The sequence below is a fragment of the Ciconia boyciana genome, chromosome 2 (genome assembly GCF_034638445.1).
Source record: "Ciconia boyciana chromosome 2, ASM3463844v1, whole genome shotgun sequence".
Taxonomy (NCBI): Eukaryota; Metazoa; Chordata; class Aves; order Ciconiiformes; family Ciconiidae; genus Ciconia; species Ciconia boyciana.
The window spans coordinates 580,348-595,730 of record NC_132935.1 but is presented as its reverse complement, the minus strand read 5'-3'; the positions used below and the strand labels follow the sequence as shown (position 1 = coordinate 595,730).

The 15,383-nt window shown below is 67.0% G+C and overlaps 2 protein-coding genes across 5 annotated transcripts in view; both read right to left on the bottom strand.

Moving 5' to 3' along the window:
- MROH1 (maestro heat like repeat family member 1) overlaps nt 1–7,620 on the bottom strand; it is a 57,008-nt gene extending 49,388 nt beyond the window's left edge. For all 4 annotated transcript variants that reach the window (XM_072851719.1, XM_072851721.1, XM_072851720.1 and 1 more), the window contains exons 1-6: nt 7,555–7,620; nt 6,131–6,526; nt 3,954–4,099; nt 3,442–3,573; nt 2,761–2,923; nt 1,775–1,873 (exon numbers count right to left, since the gene is read on the bottom strand). In XM_072851719.1, coding sequence (XP_072707820.1) covers nt 1,775–1,873; nt 2,761–2,923; nt 3,442–3,573; nt 3,954–4,099; nt 6,131–6,152 — 562 coding nt within the window. In that variant the 5' untranslated portion in view covers nt 6,153–6,526; nt 7,555–7,620. The remainder of the gene's footprint in view (nt 1–1,774; nt 1,874–2,760; nt 2,924–3,441; nt 3,574–3,953; nt 4,100–6,130; nt 6,527–7,554) is intronic.
- A 1,478-nt stretch (nt 7,621–9,098) lies between these two features.
- Nucleotides 9,099–14,043, bottom strand: HGH1 (HGH1 homolog). The gene is made up of 6 exons (XM_072851730.1): nt 13,469–14,043; nt 13,292–13,392; nt 12,547–12,645; nt 12,373–12,464; nt 9,836–9,958; nt 9,099–9,636 (listed from the first exon to the last, which is right to left on the bottom strand). Exons 1-6 carry the CDS (start codon nt 14,026–14,028, stop codon nt 9,454–9,456), a joined length of 1,158 nt encoding a protein of 385 aa, XP_072707831.1. The 5' UTR covers nt 14,029–14,043; the 3' UTR covers nt 9,099–9,453.
- Nucleotides 14,044–15,383: the final 1,340 nt, after the last annotated feature.

The window sequence follows — 15,383 nt, the reverse complement described above, 5'->3', positions numbered from 1 at the left end:
GGACCGAGCAGGGAGAACGGGGAGCAGAAAGCCGAAAGAAGCGATTGCTGGAAGCGATGAAGGAGAAAGAGCTGCTGACGGCGGAAGGCCGCTCTGGAAAGAGCCACCCGAACCTCAGAACCGAGCTTTACCAGCCCCATGGGCCATGCTGGTCCTTCCCCACCGTGCCCGAGCAGAAGGATCCCTTCTCCGCAAGGCCAGGCACCGCCGAGAAGCCATCTCGGACAGGAACGGCGGCAGGCCTCCCGTCTATAAACACGAAGCCCGCTATCTGCGATCGCCCGCAGCCAGCCTAAACTGCCTGAGCTGCCAGAACCAACAACCCCCGTGGCTAAACCCGCTCAGGGGTTTGGTTGTACTCGCTTGAAGGAGGATGCCTCGTGTTCAGAGAGATTGCCTGACCTTGGCTCTGGCTTCCTGAGAACGCGCCCGCACAGAAACAGCTCGAGCGCTGCACGTTCTTGCTTTGAGCTCAACGTAACAGAACAAGAGCTCTTCAGGTCGAAGCAGCCTTTCACGTCCGACAGCGTAAAACCGTTACTGGACCGCAGCAGATCCCAGTAACGAGTTCAGACACAAACCTCATTGCCTCCAGGAGAACTAGATGCTGCTGAAGGTAGCCCTACATCCACCCCTGCAGTTTACGGGGCTGCTCGGGCGGCTCCCACGCATCCCCTTCATTCCGCGACGCACGGAGCCACCTCAGCATTCCCAGGCCTTGGGTGTAAGTATCAGCAAGAGATAAGAGCAGCCGCGCCAGGGGTGTGCTCCAGCAGCTCCCGAGAGCTCTGTCAGAGCCCTCGAGCCTGCACTCCCCCAGACCACCCGCTGTTTTTGCCCAGCTACGGAAATAAAACCCCCAACCCTGCGGATCCTCTGCTGGCTGATAATCAGGCTGCCGTTTCATGCCCGACCGGGGCTGCGCGCCGAGACGCAGACGCTACCGCCCCGCAGTCGGGAGAGCATCTCGCCGGTGAACAAACACAAAGCAACTCGGGCCAGGAGCCACACCATGATGGGCCACCATGTCCAGGTGAAGGTGGACCAGCTCCGGCCGGGGGACAACCGAGGGACAACCACGGAGGCTGTTTGTCAGCTGCGTATGCGCTGGCACTTCTGCATCAAATCCCGCTGCACAAGCGGCGGCTCTTGGCAAGCCCGGGGCTGGAGGAGGGTGTCACGAGAGGGGAGCCCCGTGACATCCTGCCAGCCCACCAGCAGTGCCGCATCCTGAAAACGGCTTACGGGAATTACAGAAGTGGCTTGGACGAGAGCTGGCCTGGCACCGTCGCTGCATCCCGACCCCCTCGCAATTCCTACCAGGGCTAACGCTTGCGCGCTTGCAAGGTGCCGGATTCGTGGTCTTAATAAAGGGGCAGCCTGCTTTATAAGAGGGTCTCGAGTACCGCGTCGCTCCTTCCTTCACCGTCCCGGTCACCTCGACCTGAGTCGGGACAGCTCTGGAGTATCCACACCCTCTTTGCCAGAGGAGAAAGCAAAGGGCACCAGCACTCACTGGGCTTAGAAATGAGAGCGACAGGGATCAACTAAGAGACGGAGAAGGACTTCTGCTGGATCCCAGGGACCTAAAGCCGGCAGCTCTCCATCCCTCCCCAGAGCCAGCCAGGCCCCTGCTCCCAGACGCCGAGGAAAGGTCCATCCTAGCCGGCTCTCCAGCCCCCGACCACAGTCCCTCCTTTTCCAGGGAAAGGAAGAAGTCTCCCACAACACATCCAAAATCACCGCAGTCTCAGAAGATCCAGAAAAACCTTACCGTAGCAGAAGACAGACTTCATGTGGTCCTGTTTGGCCATTCCCAGCATGGGCAGCATCGTCCCGAGGATGGAGTTGAGAAAAGGCACCATTCCGAACACTGGGAAAGAAGCAGGAGACGCTCACTTGCGGCAAGCACACAAGTGCCGCTCTGCAGCTGCCCCAGCCCACGCAGGGGACAGAGCCAGCAGGATTGCGCAGGCACCCGACGAAACCCGCCTCGCCGCAGCCAGGAGCCCGATTTTGCCACACGAGAGATGCCGACAGCCCCGGCTGGGAGCACGTGGTGGAGACGGCTCCAGCACAGCGGCCGCTCGCTCCTCCGAGCCCCTGAACTTCACAACTGTTTCTCGAAGTCGGTGAGCTGCAGGCTACGCCCCACGTGCTGCTGGCATCATCGGATCTTTCCGCAGCCAGACTTCTTTTCATAAGTCCCCTCCTAGAATTATCATTTTTAAACCCGGTCTTTCCGGGATGGCTGGAAACAAGAGCGCAGCAGGGAATTCTCTATGGAAACAAGAGCACAGCAGGGAATTCTCTAAGGACAGGGGCCAGGCAGCTCCAATTCCTGCTGCTTTTAAGCAGCAAACATTTTAAAAAGATTCAGCTGAGCTGTGAAACCCACTTTTACACAAACTCAGCTCCTCTGTGCTCTGGGAATCGCCAGGCACGTGCCGGATACGGCTGCCAGCGCTCCACCTTCCCATACTGCTGTTTACTGGTTTTTCAGTGCATTTCACCACTAAGTTATTTTGCAGCGCAAACACCTCAGTTGTTTAGCAGCACCAAGGCTAAGCCGTAAGATCCCGAGAAGTTTGTTTTGAAGCATAGCTGGCGGGCTCGGCACGCACGACGCTGCGGAGGTGCCCCACCGCAGAGCAATTCGGGTACAGCGTGAACGACGCCACCCGACGCGCGCGACCCTTCCACGGCTCTTTCCAACGCAGCCCAGCAGCCGCACGCAGAGGCGGCAGGTTGCCAACTCACCGTTCGACACGGAGAGGTTGGCAAACGTCTGCATGACGAAGTAGTGCGGCAGGATCCCCGGCTGAAACTTGGTGAGCACCTCCTCCATCACCTTGTTGATGAAGCGCTGCCCCACCGCAACGAGGACGTTGCTCGCGGCTTGCTGCCAGTCCCGGATCACCTCCTGGCGCGGACGGAGGAAACCACGTCAGAACAGACACTGCGTCAGACACGCGGCCTCCCCAGGAGGCTGCTTCCGCTTCGTTTAAACGCCACGCGTCGTGCCCGGCTCCACACGCCGTGGGGAATCGCGCAGGGCGGGCTAAACAACAGGCTCAAGATTCAGACGTGATCCTTCCCCCGTGAGGGCCTGCAGCCCCTCAAGGCACTGCCTCCGTCCTGCCCCCACACCCACCTGCCCGTCCAGGTCCTTTCCAGCATCTGAATTTTATTTAGCTGCGTACGCATGCCGCGCTGGGAAAAAACCATCAGCCAAACCATCCAGAGAGAGGGACGTAGCCCATCCCCTACCCCCTGCGCTGCCCCAAGTCCAGAAGATGGCACATAACAACCTCTTCCCTTCCACCCAAGCAGAGCCGGTAACTGCTACTGCCGGGGCGGCCCCAGACCCGCAGCATTGACTGCGACGACGGCATCGGGGCCCAAAGGGCGACGGGAGGAGCAGGAGCTTTCGGGTCCTACCTTTGACTTGGTCATTTCATTAGATGCCAGGAAGATAACCACCTTCGCCGTGCTTTTGTCCAAGAGGGCAATGTTGTTCTTCACCACAGTTTCCATTGCCTTCAGGATGATCACCCGGTGAGGGTAGGCCAGCTGAAAAGGGAGGGAGAAAGCGGCCGGTCAGCCAAGCTGAGCGAAACCTGCACGTCCCAGAGCCGCCCGCGCTGCGAGATGCCCGGCAAGGGACTGGCCAGCACTTCCACCGTGCAGCCCGCACAGGAGAAGGCAACGACTTGAACCACCAACCAGCTTTACTCTGTTCCTCATCCACGACAGCATGCTATCACCATTTCTTCACCTCTGCAACTCCAGCGCCTTGGACCAGGCTTCTCGGCCAGCTGGTCCACCAGCCTTTTAGCCCAGACCCTCCCAGGCACCTCCCTCGCTTGCCAACGGAGCCGATATCCCCAAGCCGCCAGGAAATACTTCTCACCCTGCTGACATTCCCAGGACCGAGCCGAGCAGACCCCTACCTTGTCATGCTGCCGGAGGTACTCGTCACAGGAGTTGAGGATCTCCTCCGGCTCGGATTCCCCCAGGTAGCACAAAGCATTGTAGATCTGCTCCTGGACTAGCGGGTCCTTATCTGTCGTGGCATCCATCAACGTCGTAGCAAGCCCTGAGCGAGACAGGCAGGCTGCAAACATTTTGTATTCTCTGAACGTATCCTGGACTAACAAGAGCAGCAACAGAGGAGCCTGCACCTCCGGGCACTTCCATCCGTCCTTCCGTGAGCCACGTGCGCAGTTAAATCAAGCTTCACTGGCCCTTTTGTTTCCCACTCAAGGAGCACTTATCAAAACCCTTTCTTCTGGGCTCGCCACCCAAGATAACTGCCCTTTAACGTGAAGACGCCCAGCGCGCGGCCCCTCGCTATCCCCCAAGGGCTCGTTCATCCTCGTCCCCCAAGCCGGGCTGGACGCTTCACAGGATTTCTTACTGCAGACCCTACAGACGCTGCTCAGCACCGCGCCCGCCTCTGAGCCAAGGTGAACTCGGCTCTAAGGTTTCTCGCTGGAGCGGGGATTTATGACACTGGAGATTTTAGACCAGGGCTGGGCAGCAGCACCGGGGGACGGGATCCGCTGCGCAGCTGGGCACGGCACCGTCTGAGGTACCCGGGGAACCCGCGCGGGGCTGACACGACGTGGGACCTACCACGGGCACATCCTTGAGGGTCAGGGGCTGGAGGAGCCCCGTGGCCCTCGTGGTCGTGCTGCTGAATCCCACCACCGGATGAGGCTCTACGAGGGTGAGCGGACGCCATCAGTTAGGGGCTAATACCTGGCAAAATCCTCCCTGGTGTTCCCATCCCTCCGGCCACGCTGCCCGGCTGCCACTTGGGAGCAGCCCCAAGCGACGGTGGCCCTTGTCCTGGCCCCGGGGCACCCACAGCAACGTGCTGTCCCCAGGCCGTCCCCAAGCACGACACCCTCCGCTGCCCAAGGTTACGGGGCCCCTACTAAAAACGCTGCCCCGGCAGCGGGACGGAGCCCATCGAGGTCCTGCCGGCGGCGAGCCAGGCGCCCGCATCGCTGCCGCGGCCCAGAGCTGCTCCCTCGCACCCATCGGCTCTGCTCCAAGAGCCTAACCGTTATTGCGGAGCAGCGCATCTCTCATCAGGGCCTTTGTCGTAATAAGGTTAATTAGTCTCAGAGCAGGCCGCCTGCAAGCGCTCCGCAAAGAGCCTGCAGAGCACCGTGGGGCCAGCGACTGCACGGAGCCTCTGCGACGCCACGGCCCCTCGTCCGAGGACGTGCCTTCACGCGGGGACACGAAGACCCGCCGGGACGCCCAGCCCCGAGGGGATGCCACGCCGCCTCGAAAGCCGAGGGTGGCACGAGGAGGGTGACGGCGTCCCTCGTCCCTTCCCCTCCTGCTGCAGCCAGCGCTTCCAGGCCAGCAGGAGCTGCCTGTCCTCGCGTCTGCCCAAGCAGCCGCACGGTCCCACCCCAAGAGACGCCCCCCCGCTTTGGGGGCTTCCTTTTCCAAGGCAGGGGCCGGCGGAGACGTTTTCCCCACAGTCACGTTAAAGCCGACATGACCTGGTGCTGCTGCTGAAGGTAATCCCTGCTCCCACCCCTTCCCCGTGGCTTAATTAAACCAGAAAATTCTTTACTGCCTTAAAAACAAAACAAAACAAAAAACAGGAGAAAAAAAGACGCATTCATTTCAAAGCTGGCTGGGATTAATTTAGGAAATGCACAAGGGTTTACACCAGTTTAAACACTGAGAGACTATTTGGGCTTATGCAATTTGCAGCAGAGACAAGGCCTGAGATTAATTTCTAGGGCAGGGCATTACTGTGCACGGAGAACCGCTCCCTCCTCCCGTCCCCGACCAGTACGTCTCTCCAGATGCTGCAGAGAGCTACAGCAGCCGGGTCCGGCAGCTTCGCCGTTCGCTCCACCGCAGACTGCCGAGGCAGAGCCGAGCTCCCCCAGGGCACCGAAAAGGCAATTTAGCCTTATTAGCGAGAGCGACTTCCCGCCCGGCTCCGTCCCCACGGAAGCGGCGCAGAAAAGCTCTGCTGGAGCCGGGCAGAACGAGCAGCCCGAGGCGAAGGGGGGCTGCGGCCGGAGATTCCCACGGCAGGGCCTGAGGGTGCGCGGGAGCCCCTCGCCCGCTCCCACCGCGCTCCCGTACTCACGTTTTATCCGTGACTCCGTCATGCTCCGTGTTTTCAGCTTCCCCGCCAGCAGAAGGCAGTTGGCAGCTTCCTCCGTCTCAAACCCGGGGATCCCTGGGGAACCTATTTTTACACGCTGCCTTTGCTTTCACGGAGAAGACTGTTTGCGGCTCCGGTTGGGGTCAGAAAGCCAACGCTGGGCGCCGCGAGGCGGAGGAGATGCTCTACGGCAGCCACGGGGAAGGCGAAACACCAGTTCCTTGCAGGCAGATAATCACCCGCCCGAGCTCTGCTTCCGAGAGGGCGGCAGGCAGCGGGCGCCGCGCTTCCATCCGTCCCCAGGACCGTCCCTACAGAGCTCGGAGCCGGCGGGAGCGCATCCCGGGTTCCGCTCCCCTCCGCGCCTGCCTTCGTGACCTGCAAACCAGAGGACATTTTACATCAGCAAAGCAGACTTAGAAAGCCAAACCGCCCGACGCTATTTCCTCCTGTGTCAACGCGAGGAACGCGTAACCGCCGCCCCTGGATTCGGCGAGACGGCGCTGGCTGACGAGCCCCAGGCGGGTGCCCCGTTAGCGAGCCCCTGCGCGCTGCAGGAGGAGCTGAGGCCACGCTCCAAATATCTGTCCCCAAAATCCACCAAGAAGAGCGAGGGAGAGAAGTTTCCAGCGCCTGGCAAGGCCGGGAGCCCCGCCGCTGGGGCAGAGCTGGGCTCGGCCCCTTCAGCTGCCCACCGCCAGGCCGGGCGAGGACGAGTTTTCAGTAAAATAAGATTTGAGGGCCAACAATTTTCGGACTTCCCCCGCTGCCCCGAGCCCAGCGCTGCCCACAAAGCCTTCTCCAGCCCGGCCGGGCCAGACAGCCGGCCAAGCCGGCCCCGAAGGGCTCGCTCGCCAGCCACGCCGCCTCGTGACCACCAGCCCGGACGTCGGCCTTGCCACGGCACCGCGGCCTTTGGCCCCCCGTTCGGAGCGGGGGCCACGGCACGGAGGGGGCCGAGGGGAGGCAGGCGCTGCCCCGGTTTCCCTCAGAAAGCAACGCAGCCCCGGAGGGAATCCCACCCCCCGGGGGGCTACGACCCTCCCGGCTTCCCAGCGGCGGGGGCTCCGGCAACGGGCACCGGAGCTTCGCCCCCAGCAGCCGGTCCCCGTGGGGAGCTCCCACCGGGGTTATTTCCCCCCCTGGGGGGCGGGAAGGGGCGCACAGGCAGCTCCCCGAGGGCGGGAAGCGGGGGTACGGCGCCAGCGCACCGGACCGGGCCACCTACCGCTCCCCGGTGCCAGGCGAGGGCTCCGGCGGAGCTGGGCCCCGAGGCCCCAGAGTCCCCCGGGGAGGGCAGGCAGCTCCCCGCCGGCAGCTCCCCGCCGGCTGTCCCCACGTTACCGGATGCCCCTGCCCAGCCGCCCTCCCCGGGTCCCCTCCCCGCTCCCACCGGCCGCACTCACCGCGGCCGCCGCCGGACCGGGACCTGCTCGGCCCCCGGCGCCGCTTCCGGGTGCGCCCGCCACGCCCCTTGCCACGCCCCCTCGACGGGAGGGTCACGCCCCCCTCGCAAAAGGCCCCGCCCCGCAAGTGACGATCGCGCTGTTGGGGGGGAAGGGACCTGCGCGCATGCGCACGGGCGGGGGCGGCGCCGTGCAGCTCCGCCAGGGGCGCCGGTGGCGCGGTACCGCGCCACCGGCGCCCCCTGGCGGAGCTGCACGGCGTCGCCCCCGCCCGGGTCCGTGGGGCAGCGGGTCCGTGGGCGGGGGGGGGCTGTGGGGCACCGGTGTCCCTCCCTGTCCCCGTGTCCGTGCCCCCCCACCCCCGGTCTCGAAAGCCGGGTGTGGGGCGTCCTCCTCTCCCCCACGCAGCCGGCCCACGCCGTGCCGGGGAGAATGGGGCAGCGAGGGGTCCGTGGGGCTTTGGGGTGTCCCACGGCAGGGCTTCCCACCCGAGCATGTCCCATGGGGGGACCCCCACCCCCAGCCAGGGGGGCCCTGCAGACAGGGACCCCCACCCAGGCATGTCCTGAAACGGGGATCCCACCCAGCCGCACGGACACGGGAGGGGGGAGCGAGACCCTGGGACCCCCCAGCTCCCCTCGTGCCCCGATACGGGAGGGGGATCCCCTCCCCTCGATCCCCGGGGTGCCCCAATACAGTAGGGGGATCCCCTCCCCTCGATCCCCGGGGTACCCCGACACAGGAGGGGGATCACGGCCCAGCCGCCCCACTCTCGCGCCCCTGTCCCCCGTCCCCTTGCACGCCAGCGCTGGAGCCGGCTCACGCAGGAACCTCCCTGGGCCGCGGTGGCTGGCGCAGGGGGACCCGAAATCCGGCTCTGCCGGAGGAGCCAGGGCTACCGGTCCCCGTCCCGCTGCAGATGCCACCAGAAGCGTTTTGAGCCCCGACGGCGTTAGGGACACGGGGTGGGTCCCGTCGAGGGTGGCCCCGTTGCGCTCGCAGGTGGGTGCAGGACCAGGGCAGGACGGGGACAGCCGCTGCTCCCCGTGGGTCGGGGGCCGTGAATCCCCCGTCCCGGGGACCTGTGGGACGCGGTGGAGCCTCCACCATGTTTTGGGCCAGGAGGGGCTGCTCCCTGCCACGTCCCCTCCGCGCAGGGGTCCCCACCACACTTTGATGGGGGAGCCCCACGGCGGTGGGACAGGTTGTGCCAGCCCCACACCGAGCCGCCCTGCCACCACCGCAGCTCCGTGCCGGCGTGGCCACGTCCTCTCTGCCGGGCAGCACAAACTTTTGGTGCTGGAGAGACCCATTGCCGACCCCTCTCCCCCAGCAGCAGAGAGCAACTGTCATCGATGGGAGGACACGGTGCTGCGTGGGGCCCCCTCCTCTGTCCCCTTTGCACCTCAGCTCCCTCCCGGCACGGGGCCCACGGGGACAGGGGCCCACGGGGACAGGGGCCCACGGGGACAGGGGCCCACGGGGACAGGGGCCCACAAGCGCCGTGGGCGGCAGGGACAAAGGGCCACAGCCACGTCTAGACGCCTCAGGAGCAGCGGGTTTGGGCTGCAAACCTTTTATTTTATAAGGCACGTTGCGGCAGCCCAGCCCTCGGGGTCAGCAGTGGGGCAGCCCCACGGCGACGACTGGGGAGCAGCGGCCCCTTCCCGAATCTCCCCTGCCACATTTCAGCCTTGTCCCACAAGAGGAGCGGCAGAGCCGCGTGGGGCGAGGGGGAACCCTGCCCCGCAGGACCCCAAATTTGCTTCACGAGCAGCGGGGAGGAAGGGGGCGAAGCCGTCACCCACCCCGGTGCGTAGATCATCCCGGCCGCGTCGCCCGGGAGCTGCAGTCTGTGGGCGACGCGGCCGCCCGGCAGAGGCCGAGCACGGCAGCCCCTCACCGCGACGGCTCTTCGGGGCACGGCGTCGAGCCCCGCGCCTCTTGCCGCTCTTCCTTCTCCCGCCGCCACCGCTCCTCCTCCTCCCGATCCAGGCACTGCAGCTGCTGCTCCACCTCCTCGGGGACCGTCACCTCCAGCAGGTTCTCCATCCCCGGGCCGGGCTCGTCCCCGATCAGCACCTTTTCCCAGGAGGGGGAGGAAGGCTCAGGGAAAGGCGACAGACCGCTGGGACGCCCACCCTCCCGCTCCCCACGGCTCTCTGCAAGGGGGCCCACGGCCCCACAACCCAGCGGGAAGCAGAGAGCCAGGAGAAGCCGGACAGAGCCCTCGGAGCAGCTCGGGACCCCGCTGCCTCCCCCCCAGGACCCTCCTCCCCACCTGAATTAACTTCTCGCAGGCAGCCAGCACGTCGGGCTCCCGCTCCCAGCGGTGCAGCTCCCGCAGGATCAGGTACGTCCCCTTCTCCCTCACGACGTGCCGGCCGGCCTTGGTGGCCGCGAGCTGCGAAGGAGACAGAGCAGGGAGTCCGGCGCGGCCAGGAGAGCGGTGACAGCACCCGGCAAGGGACGCCACGGGGCAGGGCTCGGCCAGCCTCTCTGCTGGGCTGCCGCTGGCCCTCGGCGGGGATGAAATGCCCCACGGCGTGGGGGGCTGTCACAGAGGTGGGGCTCCGATGTACGAAGGGGGCTGGCGAGCCTGCCCGCAGGGAGAGGGGACGCCGGCTCCTTGGCCCTTCTCACACAGAACCACAGGCTGGTTGGGGTGGGAAGGCACTGCTGGAGGTTACCTGGTCCTCAAGGACACCCAGAGCCGGCTGCCCAGGACCACAGAATCATCAAATCTTTGAGGCTGGGAAAGACCCTCGAGACCACCGAGTCCAACCGTTAACCCGGCACGGCCAAGGCCACCCCGACACCACGTCCCTGAGCGCCACGTCCACACGGCTTTTAAACACCCCCAGGGATGGGGACTCCACCGCTTCCCCGGGCAGCCTGTGCCAGTGCTGGACAACCCTTTCGGGGAAGAAATTGTTCCTAACGCCCAGTCTAAACCTCCCCGGCGCAACTGGAGGCCGTTTCCTCTCGTCCTGTCCCTTGTGACCTGGGAGAAGAGCCCGACCCCCCCTCTCTCCACCCTCCTGTCAGGCAGCTGTAGAGAGCGAGGAGGTCTCCCCTCAGCCTCCTCTTCTCCAGGCTGAACAGCCCCAGGTCCCTCAGCCGCTCCCCATCAGCCCTGTGCTCCAGACCCTTCCCCAGCTCCGTTGCCCTTCTCTGGACACGCTCCAGCCCCTCCATGTCTCTCTGGGAGTGAGGGGCCCAACACTGAACACAGCATTCGAGGTGCGGCCTCGCCAGTGCCCAGTACAGGGGACGATCACTGCCCCAGTCCTGCTGGCCACGCTATTGCTGACACAAGCCGGGATGCCGTTGGCCTTCTTGGCCACCTGGGCACACTGCCGGCTCATGTTCAGGCGGCTGTCGACCAACACCCCCGGGTCCTTTCCCACCAGGCACTTTCCAGCCACTCTTCCCCACACCTGCAGCGTTGCGTGGGGTTGCTGTGACCCAAGCGCAGGACCCAGCACTGAGCCTTGTTGAACCCCACACAGTTGCCCTCGGCCCATGGACCTGTCCAGGTCCCTCTGCAGAGCCTTCGTCCCCTCCAGCAGATCAACCCTCCCGCCCAGCTTGGTGTCATCTGCAAACTGACCGAGGGTGCACTCGATCCCCTCGTCCAGATCATTGATACAGATAGCTATTAAAGATAATTAAAGATTGATATTAAAGATTAAAGTAATCTACCATCTTTAATATCTATCTTAGAGGGCAGCAGATTTCAAAGGGGGCAGCAGATTTCTTTTTAAAGATATTTAAAAAGACAGAGAACTGGACATGAAAGAGATCTTAAACATGCCCAGGTGGTTTTGAGTATCTCCAAGGCTGCGACTCCACCACCTCCCTGGGCAGCCTGTGCCAGGGCTCCCTCACCCTCGCAGTGAAAAGGCGCTTCCCCACGGCCAAGCGTAACCCGCCGTGTCCCAGTCTGAGCCCACAGCCGCCGGCCCCGGCACCGGGCCCCACCGGGACGAGCCTGGCTCCTCTCCACCCGCTCCCCTCAGGCACCGATGAGATCCCCCGGAGCCCGCTCTGCCCCAGGCTGAGCACCCCAGCGCCTCAGCCCTTCCCATCGCAGAGACGCTCCGGTCCCTCACCATCTCGGCGGCCCCCTCGCTGGACTCTCTCCACCGCGCCTGTCTCTCTCGTCCTGGGGAGCCCAGCCCTGGACCCAGCACCCCAGCCGCGGCCTCACCGGTGCCGAGCAGAGGGAAGGACCCCCTCCCTCGTCCCGCCGTCACACCCCTCCTCGCGCAGCCCAGGACGCCATCCGCCGCCTCGCCCCAGGAGCACGCCGCTGGCTCGCGTTCAGCGTGGCCTCCGCCTCTCCAGCCCATCTCGCCCTGCGCGCCCCGCTGCCCGGGGCCGTTCCTTCTCGAGCTCCACGAGGTCCCTGTCGGCCCATCCCTCCAGCCCGGCGAGGTCCCTCTGGATGCCGGCACAACCCTCTGGTGCACCGGCAAACGCGCCGAGGACGCGCTCTGCCCCATTATCCAGATGACGAAGGACAACGTTGAACGGGACCGGACCCCGTATCAGCCCCTGGGGTTACTGGCCACCAACACCACTGGTCACCGGCCACCAACTAGACTTTGTGCCGTCGATCACCGCGCTCTGGGCCCGTCCAGTTTTCCATCCACCTCACTGCCTGCTCGTCCGGCCCAGACGTCACCACTTCTCCGCGAGGCTCTCCCAGCGGACGGCGCGTCCGGGGCAGCCCCGAACTCCTTTCTACTCCCAGGAGCCCCCGCCCGGGCTCTCGTCCTCGGCCCCGCCGCCATTTGTGCCGGAGGGACTCACCAGCATGATGGCTTCCAGCAGCATCTTCCGGATGTCAGGTTCTTCCTCCCGCTGCTTGTCCTGGGGCAGGTACTGCAGGTCTGCGGGCAGCCCTGGGGGAGAGGCAGCCTCAGGGGGGGGCACACACGGCCAGCAGCCCCCAGACGCTCGCCGCCCACGCCGACGCCCACTTACTTTCCATCTCATCCTCAGGAAACTCCTCAGGGCCTGCTAGAGGCAGCAGGAGGAAGGGCAGAATGTCGACCTCCTCACTCAGCAGCCACTCGTGGTCCTCTGGGGACAGCCCGGGGTCAGAGGAGCCCCCACAGCCAGGGCAGAAAGCCCGGCCAGCAGCTCAGCCCCCACCCAGCCGCTCACCCACTCCCCCCCCGACCCGTGGAACCGGGGAGAGAATCAGAAGGGCAAAAGCGAGAAGAACTCGTGGGTCGAGACCAAGGCAGTTCAATAAGCGAAGGGGGGAAACAAAAAAAAAAAACACAAAAAAAGCCCCAAGCGACGCAAAGGCCCTGATCGCTCAGCACAGGCCCAGCCCGTCCCCACGCAATGGCCCCCTCCCCGTTTCAGTGCCAACCGTGACGCCGTAAGGTGTGGGACACCCCCCGGTCCGTGGCGGGGGGGGGGGGGTCAGCTGTCCCGGCTGCGCCCCCCCAACCTCCTGCCCACCCCCAGCCTGCTCGCCGGTGAGAAACGGGGAAGGCCTCGACGCTGCGCGAGCATCGCTCCGCGCCGGCTAAACCCGGCCGCGTTACCAGCAGTGCTTCGGTCACCGGTCGGAAGCGCAGCACCGCGTGGGCTGCTACGGAGAAAGCGAACCCCGTCCCCGCCGGACCCAGCACCCCGCAGCTCCCGGCGGGGCGGGCAGCCGGCTCGTAGCCCAGGGCGAGGGCAGCAGGCCCCGGGCTCGGCCCGGGGCTCTCACCGTACTCGAAGCAGCAGTTCCTGAGGGCCCCCACGACGCCCCGGCGATGGACGGCGGAGTCCTTGTACTGCGTGAAGGGCAGCAGCCGCTGCACCGAGCGCCTGCGGGAGACGGAGGCTCACGCCGGGCCGGGGACCCCCAGCCCCGGGACCCCCAGCCCCGGCCCCGCAGCCCTACCGGGAGCGGTCGAGGAGCCCGCGGCGGCCCTCGGGCAGCTGGCTGAGGTTGCAGAGCAGCGGGCCGAGCTGGGGCGGCGGCCGGGGCTCGCCGAGCGCCTGGAGCAGCGGCGCCAGCCCGGGGCCGCGCTCCCGCAGGGCCCGCAGCACCCGCCGCGCCGCGCCGCGCTCCCGGCAGAGGTTGGCCAGCAGCCCGCAGGCGGGCCCGCCCGGCAGCAGCCCCAGCAGCGCGGGCAGCGCGGCCAGCAGCGGCCCGCGGGCCGCCGGCTCCGCCGAGACGTTCACCAGGCAGCCCAGGGCGTCGCGGGCCGCCGCCGCCGCCGCCGGGCCCGGCCCCGCCGCCAGCTCCAGCAGGGCCGCCAGGGCCGCGGGCTGCCCCGCCAGCAGCCGCCGCCCCGCCGCGTCCCCCGACAGCGACAGCGCCAGCGCCGCCGCGCCCGCCCGCGCCGCCGGGGCCGCCGCCGGGGCCAGCAGGGCCGCCAGCTCCGCCGCCGCCGCCGCCTCGGCCTCCGCCGCCGCCTCCGCCGCCATGGCGGGCGCCGCCGACATGGCGGGCGTCATCCGGCAACCGCCTTGACGGGCGTGCCCGGGGGCCAATGAGCGCCGCGCGGGCGGAGCCGCGCCTCGGCGACGCCAACCCGCTGCGGAGCGGCCGCCGAAGGGGGAGGGCCCGGCGGGGAAAGGGCTTCTGGGAACGGAGGGCGGCCCGGCGCTACGCGGCCACGCCCTCGCGCCCCGCCCCCGGTTGGGCTCCGCCCCCCCGGCCCTGCGCCGCCGCCGGGTCCTAGTGCGGGTGGGCAGGACGCCGGTGCCCGTGGGGTGGGGGTCACGGCGTGGGGCTGCCGTTTCCCCGTGGCCGCACCCCGGTAAGCCCACGCCTGACCGAGCTCAGCCCCCCGGGGTGCCGCGCACCGGCCGTGCTGCCGTGGCTGCGGGCGCAGCCCCCGCTGCCAGCGGAGGACGGGAGCCCGCGGCGAGGCCAGGACCACGCGGGCTGGCGACCCTCGCTGCCGCTGTCGGCCCCAGCCAGGCTCACGGGGGGGGGGGGGGGTTGGGAGGGGAGGGCGGAATTTGGGGACCCCCACCCTGGCTTGCATCGGGCACGGCGGGGGCAGCGGGAGCCACCCAGCAGGAGCGGGAGCCCTGGGGGGACCCCGGGCGGAGGTGGGGGGCAGGCGTGGGGCGGCCCTGGGGACAGGGGAGGGGGGGCTGGCCCCGTCCCGAGCCCCCAGGGATGCGGGCTGGCCCCAGGCTCCCAGCAAGGGGCCGGGGGCCCGGGGCGGAGGGGAGCTGGGAGCCGCGCCGGGACGAGCTCGGCACCCCCGGCACCAGCGTGGGGTCCCCGTCCCCGTGTGCGGGTGCCCCGGGGCTGCGCCCCACGGTGGCCCTGTCCCGAGCCGGTGGCTGGCGGTGGCACGGGGCCGGAGGAGCCGCTGGCGAGGCGGGCACGGCCCAGCACCAGCTCCAGGAGGACCTCGGGATCCGCGGGCAGACGGTGCCGCGGCCACGTTACCGTGGTGGTGCCAGTGCTGGTGCCGGTACCAGTACCGGTGTGATTTCTGGTGCTGGTGCTGCTTCCCATGGCAGTGGCGGTGCCAACACTGGAGCCGGTGCCAGTACCACCAGTGCCGCCAGTACCACCGGAGCCGGTGCCAGTACGCCGGTGGGGTTGCCGGTGCTGGTGGCGCTGGAGCGGGCGCCTGCCCCCAAAGGGGCTGCGGGAGGCGGGCGAGGAGCCCGGCATGGGGGGACCAGGGGACGTCCCACGGGGCGCGGTGGCCCCCACGTGAGGGCTGGACCCTGCCGGGGTGCCAGCTCCTTCGCCCGGCTCGTCCCTGGCTCCAGGGGCTGCCGAGGACCGCGAGCCGCCGCAGAGCGTTCGGCCCCAGACGGTGATCGAGGGGGAGGCCGCGGAG

What these genes read in the sequence shown, in the direction of transcription:
- HGH1 (XM_072851730.1), bottom strand. Translation starts at nt 14,028, where the DNA reads ATGACGCCCGCCATGTCGGCGGCGCCCGCCATGGCGGCGGAGGCGGCG. An exon ending in TGCTGGAAGCCATCATGCTG is followed by an intron (nt 9,959 to 12,372) that starts GTGAGTCCCTCC and finishes TCTCCTTCGCAG; the next exon opens with CTCGCGGCCACCAAGGCCGG. An exon ending in CCTGCGAGAAGTTAATTCAG is followed by an intron (nt 9,637 to 9,835) that starts GTGGGGAGGAGG and finishes TCCTGGGAAAAG; the next exon opens with GTGCTGATCGGGGACGAGCC.